This window comes from Monopterus albus, unplaced genomic scaffold (genome assembly GCF_001952655.1).
Source record: "Monopterus albus unplaced genomic scaffold, M_albus_1.0 scaffold11.1, whole genome shotgun sequence".
NCBI classification, from domain to species: domain Eukaryota; kingdom Metazoa; phylum Chordata; class Actinopteri; order Synbranchiformes; family Synbranchidae; genus Monopterus; species Monopterus albus.
The window spans coordinates 2,615,729-2,627,742 of record NW_018127891.1 but is presented as its reverse complement, the minus strand read 5'-3'; the positions used below and the strand labels follow the sequence as shown (position 1 = coordinate 2,627,742).

The window sequence follows — 12,014 nt, the reverse complement described above, 5'->3', positions numbered from 1 at the left end:
TTAATAATAATAACAGCACTGCCTTTTAATGTACATGCCATTTTAGCAAAACATCTGCAGTAAAATTACATTTGGGCTTGGGGAAACATGGCTGTGACACTTGATCTATTCTGTTCTGTTAGTATATGACCATGTATTATTTAAATCTAGAAATCTTCTTTTACATTGATTCAGTAGCTGTGGCCTTTTAAGCATCATGTTCAACTCCTCCAGTGTCTCACACAAATTTCCTGAAGAAACTGAAAAGCAAAATATTTTATAGGTTTTCTTTCCCTCACAAAACCGACACAAGAAGCACTGCACATGCTGTAGTAAAACATTTTTATAAATAATGTAAAGAGAATATATCATTATAACTTGTTTTTTCTCAGCAGACGAATCAATCAGAGAGTCATTTAAAGAGGTGGCTTCACATTTAGCTTTGTAATGTTGATGTTCTTGGGTAGTCAGTGTAAAAAAAGACTTACTAATGCTGTCAGACTGTTAATTCCACTTTTGGTTCCTACCTACTTAATTAAAACCACATTCATTAACCCTCTGTTCCTATCTGATTAAGGTTTACTGTTTCTTTGTCGTGGGCCTGTTTCTGCCTAGGTTTAATAAATCAAGAGTTTCTCTTCTTGTGTCCTTGCAGACCTGACAGTAGCATTGCTTCTCTCGGAGAACATGATGTGACAGTGCGGGAGGGCACTGAGCAACACATTCAGGTCGCTGACGTGGTCGTTCACAGCCCCTACCGCTCACCCCTCCACAGCCTCACAATGGTCCGCCTAGCAGAGCCAGCCAGATTCAACCAGTACGTCCAGCCCATCCCTTTGCCCAGTCGCTGCCCACAGCCTGGAGAGACCTGCTATGTCTGCGGTTGGGGCTCCACCATCCCAAATCACTGTAAGTGGATTTAAAGGTGTTACTGTGGCTTTTACACCTCACTGACCTATAATATTGCAGTGTTCCCTACTCCAGCACTTAAATGGTCCCTTGTTCTTTTTTAGTCAGATAAGGTTTCTATTGTAAACATTTCTTATCAAAATGGCTTGTGTGTAACATTAGAGCTAAAGTTTGATGTTTGGGGAAGTATGCTTGAGTTTATTGCCAAGAGTTGAGTCACTGGTTAAACAAACAAGATCTAACAAGATACTTAGTTTGTGAGCGCCAACATACTGGTAGGCGGACAGGGCCAAAGTCTGATAATTTCCTGTTTCCTTAAATCAAGCTTATCTACAGCTCTCAGCACACATGAGAACGGTATCAACCTTTCCCTCCAACTCTTGGCAAGAAAGCAAAATTATTTAAGGACAAACTATGGAAAACATTTGCTACTCTAAAGGTCATTTGGAAAATCAGGTTTTGTAACCACATGAAAATTATTTAAGAAATACACAAGCTGAGGGACTTTTTAACTTTTGTTAAATTACTGTAGTATTAAAATGTGCCAAACCTGCTTTGTTGAAATGTTTGCTGTTCTTATTGGTCACACATGCTTTATTAGTCCAACTCTTAAAAACAAATGAGTGACACCAGGGAACAAGTAGAACCACTCTCCTTACAGCTGGAAGCATTCATCAGAAATGTAGACTTAATATGAGAAGGTACAACACGTATCTTACTTTTAGGTTTTCACCACAGCTCTGGAAAACATTGGATTCTGATCAGCAGGTACTTGCTATAAATGCTCATCAATATTCTGGTCACTGCAGCTCTAACACAGCGTGAACAGTCTATTTTAATAATGGCTAAAAATGTCTTTCTTTAATCAGGGGAGCCTCTAATTGGCTGTCTAAATTCCCAGTCAGGTTTTAAGACTAATTAAAAGAGGTACACCTTGAAAATAGTATTTACTCAAGGTTTAGACCTTATGCTCTGGTGCATGAAGTGGCAATGCGTAAAAATGGGAAGTAATCCTGCTGATTTAGCTTTTGTCAAAAAATGAGTGGCAGAATGATGTGTGATGGTCCAGAATACATCAACACTACCAAGTTGTACTTATATTACAAATTCAGATGAGACACCTGTAAAATTTTAACTGTTTAGTTTGAATGAATCAGAGTAATAACCAACCTTCCTCCTCTCCAAAACAGATGAGCCCCCCAAATTCCTGAAGTGTATAACTGTGCCTGTTGTGGATGACCAGACGTGTAGAAACACATTCCCTGAGTACATTTTCTGGAGCCTGGGCATGGTTTGCGCTGGTCAAGCAAACACAGAAAACTGCATAGTGAGTATGGACACAACCCAAAGAAACTGCACATCTGTATTTCTCATCTTTACAGCCCAATTCCATTTCTTTTTTTAATTTTGTACCCCTACCCCTCGTTTTCAAGGACTAGTGCTTCAAATCTTCCCTGTATATGAAATGGGACAACCCTTCAAGACCGCTGTGCATCATCTGTAGCTAATGATGATGGTTAAATAAACAGTTTTTGTCAGAAATTTTGAATCACACACATGTGATGATTTATCTTGCGTGGTCTATAAGCATCAGTTTGCAATTTTCAACAGCAAATAGGAAAAATGCAAGGAAAGGAAAATCGTCTGACCCCAGGAAATGTTGGATTTGTCTGAGGTGTGTAACATCAACTGCGGCATGTTGTAGTTTGTTGTAGTGTAGCTCTAACACTTTGCCCTACCCCTCCATCCTAAAGATAATAGGGACACCCACCCTACATGTGAACATGCAAAATGGCTAAGTTGTAGGGGCAAGGGGTGAATTCAGATTGGGGCCCATCTGTTATGCAGTTCTTCATCCTTCCTCCAGCCTCCCACTGTATCATAGCATTTTCATTTCATTTTAAGCCATTTTCATGAATTTAACACAAACAGCTATAACAGAGTAGCCTATCTTATTCTCTCCACTTTCTCCAGAATGACTGGGGCAGTGTGCTGGTATGCGATGACCAGCTGCAAGGAGTGCAGTGGTACAACAACGGCTGCAGTAACCCAGCTCATCCCAGCGTCTACACCAAGCTGTGCATGTACACTGACTGGATCAGCAATGTGATGGATCGCTACACAACCACTCCACCAACTGAAACCAGCTACACAACCACTCCACCAACTGAAACCACACCAGAGATGATCATATGAGGCAGCAGAGAGCCATTTACTCACACATAAAATGTAAAGATTATTATAAATATTGTTCCTGACAATTTAGTGGGGAAGTTTAGCAGTTGCCCACACTTTGGTTAAGACTAACTGACATAAATTCTATGCTCAGCTAAAAAAGGCAAGAAAATCTGCATGCAAGCTAAAAATGCGGGCAAAAATAATAAAATATAATGTCATGTGTTCGGAAACTTCATGTTTTATTCATGAAGTTTTGTACACCCTTCATGCAGCGATTACTTTTTTCCCCTCATTTGCATCAGCAAAACATTTCCACAGCTGGTTAATAGCTGCTGCTAATTACCTTTGATATTTTTTCACCCTAGATTACAACTTCCCACATGCTGCTCTGTGTCTGACAATGACACATTTTACCTGCGCAGCACCACACTGCAAACAGACAGCTAGTTACAAATGGTGTAGTGGAGTGTTCAGCAGCTATCATGACTGATAATCATGTCAGTCACAAAACTCACTTTCATATTTTATAAGAATGATTTCCAAATGAAACACTTTCTGCTTAACACAGTGTCTTTTTAAATTCATAGCAATAAAATCAAATTAAGGTCAAACAAAATGAGCATGGTAACGATAATAACCTGGGAATTTTGAATTAATCAAATGCTGCCAAAGGATGAGACAAAAGATGAGCAGCAATAATATGAAGCGCCACTAGATGGGGGTACTGTCCAATAATAAAGAAACACATTGAGCCAATGTCCCAAAGAGAGAAAGAAAGAGCGAGACTGGGAGAGAGAAAGCCATTGCTCATGGCAGTGTAGACAGGTGATGTAAATTTTACATTGGGTTTTACACTGCAATGTTTTGTGTGAATGCTGATCTGAGCTCTGCCTTGACATCAGTATGTTCACAATAAGATGGTCTAGCAATAAACACATGGATCTAATGCAATACATACCGAGTACAAAGGAACTGGGGAATACAAGAGAGAGTTAAAGCATACACACTCACAAAAAAGCACAGACACCACATACGCACAAAATCAAATTCACACACACACACACACACACACCCGCGCGCACGCAAAGTGACTGACAGCTGCGTCCATAATCACCCAGGCAGTAGAACACAGGGACCACTCTGCCATCTGTTCCCAGCATTGCTCTCCCATTCTTCTCCCCCTCTTCTCCCACCTCAGCAGGAGGCAGAAGACAAACTGAGGGGCTGACTTTGATAACTACGATGTCAGTGTAGAAAACAATGTGATATTAATTGGTGTGGATTTTTGGAGCTGCTGTTTGTGTTTGTTTTATTTTTCTTTCAGTTTGGATAGCCATTGTTTATTATTCTGGGGGACTTTGACTAAAACCAGTAATTGCTAGCTTTTGTAATAGATACAACAGATACACTTCACTTATTCCATCAGGCAGAATACCCAACACAGGACTAAAATCATTGCCCCCAGATACTCACTTGGTCTCTGTGTATACCAAATTCCAAATGATCTGCAGTTTGTCATGGCTTGTGGTGGTGGTCTACCTCCCTGTGAAGACAGCATTTTGGTTTAACAGTCTGCATCTCCCTTATAATTTGCAACTTGACTCTGAGGGTTAGTAGGAAGGTGATTCCTGATGGACCAACAACTGTGTCTAGGTTTTGAGTGTCTGGTGATTTACAAGTCTACAGCCACAGTAGCCGCTCTGTGACATTTTGGCACAGTGTTGCTTTGATGTAAATGCTAATGTCAGCATGCTAATAAGCTCATAATGAAAATGCTAATATGCTAATGTTTGGAAGGTATACTGCTAACAGTGCTGCTGATGGGAATGTCATTAGTTTTTCAGGTATTTGGTCATAAACCTAAGTATTTTGGATGGATGAAATGTAAATGAAATGATAAAGTAATTAAACTATAAACAACATCGTCTGGGCACCCAGGAAATCTGAACCATATGTGATAACTCATGCAACAATTGTTGACATATTTCACTCCAAACCACAAAGCAGGAGAAGTCCTGGCAGGCTTCATCACCTGGCTCCCATGAACATTGTACAAATGTTCATGGCAATCCGTCCAGTCTGGATCGAAGTGGTCAGCTGACCAACCAGCACTGAGTCATTTAGTGTTACCAAGACCTTTAAAAAGGTAGGTAAACAGAGCAGAGTCTGATTTCCTTACTTTAGGACAAAGTGCAGTTTACTACACCCAGTCACAACATTTTCAACATTTATAGAATACCTTAAAAAAAAGAAAGAAAAAAAATGCACTTTATAACAATGATACAACTGTGTTGGTGCACTGGAAAGTTTTGTGTTTTCTCTAGAAACAGATACACTCATAATGACATCTTGTTTCTCGAGCTCCAGAGGCCAGATGTGTCTTCCTAGGCTCCCACACAGAATTTAACAAACCAACACAATAAGACATTGTGAGATAAGATGACCTTGCTGGTCAGGGGGATTTGTATGCCCTGAAATAAATTGTAGACACAAATCTGGCTCCAATAGAGCACTCTGTTTTTTTTCTACCCTTAAGACAAACATCCACACATATTATGGCTATCTCTGACAGGCAGAAGAATCCTCTTCCGCTCCCAGTTAGCTATAATATGCTTACACTTATTAATGGATAAGCATCACTCCTTTCCTTCCTATCCAACTCCCTGCTTCATTGTAATTTTTTCCCCAATGTCTACATGTCCTCCCCTTTTTCCTTTTCTCTTCCACCTCTCATAGCTCAGGTAGACTTACCCAAGCTACATTGAAAATAAATATCATCCTCAACTGCCCAAACGCCGTGGCATAAACGGATTAATGAGGGAATTAAAATGAATGATGAAATCTTTTTCCTGAGGGGTGACAGTGTTTTTCAGTGGTTGGTACAATGTCTGTGGCGTAAACATGAGATATTTCTCTCCCTTCTTCCATCTCCCTCCATCCCTCTGTTTTTCTGGCAAACTGTCACCATCACTCATCACTGGCTTACATTCCCAGCATTCCCCTGTGGCACCTGGCTCATGAGAGAGCAGAACTGTTGAATACACACTCGTGGAAAGTGCACACTGCACACACACTCATCCCTCCATAATACCCTTCTTCTTCCTGACAGGTTTTTTTTTCAAAGACACGTAAATGAATATGGAAAGCTGACTTAAATTAGCACAAATGTGACCATGTGTATGTCTGTGTGTATATACAGTGCTGTACTTTATGTGTGTTCCTGTGCACTAGGCTCACTGAGAGTAGCGCAGGCCAAGTCAATCATGCTGGAGCTCTCCCTATCGTCCCATTGAGACTTGTGGCTGATCAGGGGAGATAATTAAGTCTGAAGGGCTCTAATGATATTCGCCTAATAGCTACAACAGCACACCAAGATGCAGCAACGGGCACGTGTGTGTGTAAATATGTGCATTATGTGTGGGAGGCGTCATGTATAAAGGTGAGTGGGATGTGTCTGAGAGGTGGGGTGCAAGTGATTAAAATCATGTTTTGTTAATACATGTGTTTATGAGCGTGTACATGGTGATAATATGAAAGCTGATGGGATAATGCATATTTTAAGTATCAGCTTACAACACATAGACACAATCATTGTACTTCTACACTTAGAGTATTACAATTTCTAGCCCCTGACTCTAACCATAACCATCACAGCTAAACATCTAGACCCAAGCCTAATCAAAACCTAACCATAAGCCTATAACAGCTGTTTGAGGTTGTGTCAGAAAATCCCACACAGTTTTACTCTGCTTTCCTTAATTGTTGCTGATAATACAGTGGTGCGGTGAGCTTGCTCATGCCTGCTGCACAATCCGACCTCAAACACACACACACAATCTCTGTATGAGTGAGGGACATAGGGAAAAGAGGCGGGGGAGACATTATGCACTCGTATACAGAAATTGCTTTAAGTGAACATGTGTAATTGTTGAACACAAGCTGTTTAGGAAATGCTGCTACAAACTGCACTGCAGTCCCTTGAGTGCATATATACAGGGGGTGGATGTAACAACTGGGACGCTACAGCTACACTACAACATCATATATTTGAGAATGTGTGTGTTTGTTGGTTTGCTTGTTTTATTGAAGATCTGTGTTTTCACAGAGTTAATAACTTCTATTAAAGCTACTCTACTGAATTTCCTTTCAGTTCCTTTAGTGAGACAAAACAGGCTCACACCAGAAACCACTGCTTAGTGCTCTTTGTCCCTCCTGTCCTGTCTCCTACTGACGATGACTGGTTGCCACAAACTGTACAACTGTTAGCTAATGCTACATGTGACTGTGATGCTTCCCAGCCTGCTCGCTGTCATTGGCTGTTGCAGGTGTCTGGTCAGGATTCAATCGCTGTTACCTTCCGCACTACAGGATTCCAAATTGCAAATATTAAACATGGTTGATACTTATGATTCAAGATCACGGGCCCTCTGATCCTTTCGGAGGCATAACAATTAGGTCCGTCTACACCTCACACTATAGGATCATCTGGCCCAGGAATTGCCTACATGTGACTTTGATGCTTCCCAGCCTGCTCGCTGTCATTGGCTGTTGCAGGTGTCTGGTCAGGATTCAATCGCTGTTACCTTCCGCACTACAGGATTCCAAATTGCAAATATTAAACATGGTTGATACTTATGATTCAAGATCACGGGCCCTCTGATCCTTTCGGAGGCATAACAATTAGGTCCGTCTACACCTCACACTATAGGATCATCTGGCCCAGGAATTGCTTCCGAGCAGCCGCACGTCGGGGAACACCCCACGATTGCTGGAAAGGGCAAATCAGGCCCAAGATCAGGCTAATTATCCTGTAGTGTGGGGCTGGCTTAAGATGAACCCTGTCCTCTTTAAAAAAGAAAGAAAGAAAGAAGGAGATGGCAGCACATTTGAAGAAATAAACGGAAGCCAATATAACAGATACTGTACGTCAAATCTACATTTGTTCCGTTTCACTCTTTATTGTTGATGTCTACTCTGGTTGCACCAAAGAGCGGCGCCATGATGTACTCTGCAAGAGCGAGAGTCACGTTGTTCAATGGAAACACAAATGTGTACTGGGACCAGTCAGCCCAGGCCAGGTGACCTGAATGAGACGGTTCCCAAACAGCATTAGTTGCCGAGAGCTCCTACATGGATGGCTGCTGAAAATGATAACTTGTGGTTGAGAAAACACTTTTAAACTTTCACCAGGCGACAGGCAGAGCTAAATTACAGACTCTAGTTTGAAATCACAGGGTAGAGAAGGTGGAATAACAACAGAAGCATTGTAGGCAGCAGAATGTCATGGAGGGGGGGGTAGTACAGCTGAGAGACACCATGCCTGTCCCATTTTCACTTGATTTATTATTTATGTGCAAAATTTTAGTTGGTGCACCTTTAAAGTCAGTGCAGCACAACACAAAACACAGAACACCTAATTAACATTCACCATGTTAATTATGGGCCTTAAGTGTATACATACCCAAAACATAATCAAAAGAAAAAGAAAGAAAAGTCAACTCAAAAACAGAAAACTCAAAAAGAAAAAACCCAACCCCACCCATAGAGCCACTCCAAACCCCTTTAAGTCTAAAGTCCCTTTAAGATTTATGTGATGGGTGATGAGAGTTATCATTAATACTGTTATAGATTTCTTCCAGAAAAGCAATAAAGGAGGCAATAATAAACATTCCTAAAATAATCAAATTCATCCCGCAGGGAAAATTAGATTTTTCTAAGATGGAGGCTAACCAACAAATCATCAGCCCAAGTTGTGTTGAGATGCTTCAAAACTTCCAGTGTTGGAGTCAGGGTTACAGCACTACAAGCTTTCAATAAAAGGCCTTTAAAGGCACACACAATGTTGTCAACATGCCAACAATGATCAGCATGGCATCAGGTTGCACTATAATATCAACAATGGAAAAAGTGAAGCTGGTTTTGTGCCACAAAACCTCCTTTTTTCAGACAGAGAATACAGTGAACAATAAGCAGCTACATTGGTGTGTTTGTGGTGTCTATATGGCTACAGTTACACACACATAGTAATAGAACTGCACTGACTGATCTCAGAATGTTTTGCGTGTATCCGATGGGGAAGGAGGAGATCACACAACTGTACTCTGATAATGCAATAGTATTGATGGTGTTTTATTGAGGAAGAGTGTCTGCAACACACACTCAAGCACAAACACACATGCATTTTCAGTAATGGTTTTCTCAAAAAAAAGAGGCCACAGCTACAAAGAGGTAAACCCCACAGGGAATCCATTTGCTTTCCCTTGCAATCATCACACGCTTCTCTAAAAACACCACGGACCGGCATCATTTCCATGGATACACAACACCTCATCGCTCCCTCTTTGTCATTTTTCCAATATCTATTTTTTTTCTGGAGGACTGGTTAACACACCTGAGGACAGAACAACAGAACATGTTGTTTCATGTAGGTAAGCATGTCTTTAAGTGCTTGAGAAAATATGGGTCTGTGTGATGAATGCAGTAAAAATGCTTTACCTGGGGTCACGCTTTTATTTCAGGGACAGAAAATAACATCCAGCAATCCTACACAAACAAATACTCAGTGCGTAATGCTGTTAACAGCTGCACACCACTGTGAACAGGCACTATGGAATGTATGCATGACCTCTTATAACCACACACACACAGCCCCAAGCAGAGAAAGATGTCCCATCACTAACATCAGCCAAGCCTGACAAACTCCCCTGAGCTAAGCTGGAACTCACTGATAGGTCCATCACACAGTGGAGAGAAGATGACTCATACCATCTATCAGTCAAACCTGGAAAGTCCCCGCTTGCAGAAAAATGTCATCCACAGAATACTGAAAATGCCACAGTCAGTTACTTTTCTGATATTTAACAAAAGGTGAACAGTGGGTGGATCATAGTTTCTTTCATCGCAGCAGCCCTGCTGCAGCTGATTTTACCTGTTTCATGCCTGAAAAACATCAATAATACATCATTTGGTAAGATTCTCTTTGAGATTGTGTAAGCATGCTTTTAAAAAAGAAAACAAATATGGCCACCTAGCTCAAAAATTAAACATACAGGAAGCAACCTGTGTTGAGGAACCTTTTTCTTATGATTCAGAGGCATGAAGATGAAGCTTACAACTTCTATTTACTTCAAGGAAACTACTCTTGCTGCTGCCACAAAAGTAAAATGCACTTCCTCTGCAGCAATGGATTTCTGTGTGGAAAGGCTTATTCCCCTGTGGGTTTAAACAACAAATCTGAACTATTTTATGAGCTAGGTGTAGGCTGAATCAATACTTCACTATATATGTTGCCAATATAGAAAATGTAGCTAAACTACAGTATCTCTGAGTTATAAGAAGTCACTGATTATCATTTTGAATTATGATTTTTTACATTCCAACACACAGAAAGCACTTTGAAATGTGCCCTTGAGCCTAGCACAACAGCTATCCTTTGAAAGGTAAAACCCAACCCTGGCTTGGACACTGTGAGGCAAAGGTCGACTTCAAAAACATACATCTTGGCAGCAATTTTCCAAACTATAGTGCACCATGAAGCACGCACACACTGAGAGGAAGGAGGGATGGAGGCCATATACAATTAGTAAGGTATGTCAGTCCCTCTAACCCCACCTGTGCTGCCCCTTGCCCTGCAGCATGTGGCTCAGAAAAGCAACTGGCCCTCAAACAGCTTTTCTTAGTATACAGGTCATTACAGGACCAAAGGTTTTCTCACAATTCTCAGAGTATTTAAATGGGGAAGTTCCACACATGTGAACAGAGATCAAATTTGTGGCCAAATATACAATACACTGTGCGTGTGTATGGGTGGTACGAAACCGACATGGCTGTGCAGTGGAAGGAAGAGGGAAGAGAGCCTGGAGGTTTTGGAAGTAAATAATTTACACTAACACAAAGTAGCTGAGCATCTACAAAACATCTCACACAAAACTAGTAACACAAAAACACTAACTTTTATTCCTCCTCCTCTGTGTGTGTGCGTGTGTGTCCTCTGATCCAGCATCAAATTAAGTGGACAGGTCTGATAAACTGATAAGGATGTAGCTCAGAGAAACAGCAGAGCTCCGTACATACACACACACAGAGGCGACGCAGGAGAAGAGAAACCTTGACGCAGTTAGACACAGGCACAGCAGCTGTCAGCGACTAAATGCTGTGCCGTATTTTCTATTACTGCACAGAGCAGTCTGATAAGACGCCTCTGGATCTCTAATAAGAGGTGGTCTCTCATCACTAGATAGCGGGTAGTTTTTTCCATTAAGGCAAAGGAAGTAGGGAGGGTCGCAGGAGCGAATGAGTGCTATAAAATAGAAGTTGAGATGAAAAGAGGAGATTGAAATTGGAAAAAAGGTTATAAAGGAGGGAAAAAAGAAGACAAGGTCTCTCCAGGTTACACCACTCTCGCCTTCCTTTAACAAAACAAGCAATATGCATTAGATTCAGTTTATTCCGACAGCAGGAGAGGCGAGAGTAAAAGGGAAAAAGGAGGACAAGGTGGGACACAGTGGAAAAGCTCCATTACTAAGTCAGTGGAGCATATGATAGTAATTATCAGATGTACTCTTGGGATGCACTAAGTCGCTCTCACTGTCACTACCGTTACTGTTACAATACACAAGGGACTCACACTTTTTACAGTGTGTATATGTGCATGTGTAATGGAATTCAAAAGGAGAAAGGAGCACTATAAGCTGGAATAGTGGATGATGATACCAGCGCAACAATTGGTTTTCTAAGCTTTGCGTGTGTGCGTGTTTGGACTCAGGCAGGTGTGTATGTATGGTGTGTTTTGAGGTGTATTTTCTACAGTGAGAGCTGGACAACAGGTCAAGTGCAAAGAAGGAATGGGCTAACATTTCATTACGTTACACAACTCAACACGCTTCTGGGTACATATGGCATTTCAGGACATACACACACACACAAACAAACACACACATATATATATA

General features: G+C 41.1%; 2 protein-coding genes across 2 annotated transcripts in view; one reads left to right on the top strand and one right to left on the bottom strand.

Annotated features, from left to right (window-relative positions):
* The window catches only part of LOC109954651 (trypsinogen-like protein 3), a 4,885-nt gene extending 753 nt beyond the window's left edge, over positions 1–4,132 (top strand). The window contains exons 3-5 of the mRNA XM_020590132.1: positions 635–888; positions 2,079–2,215; positions 2,863–4,132. Of these exons, the coding sequence (XP_020445788.1) occupies positions 635–888; positions 2,079–2,215; positions 2,863–3,084 (613 nt within the window). The 3' untranslated portion in view covers positions 3,085–4,132. The remainder of the gene's footprint in view (positions 1–634; positions 889–2,078; positions 2,216–2,862) is intronic.
* LOC109954653 (apolipoprotein A-IV-like) overlaps positions 1–12,014 on the bottom strand; it is a 50,881-nt gene that overhangs the window by 36,056 nt on the left and 2,811 nt on the right.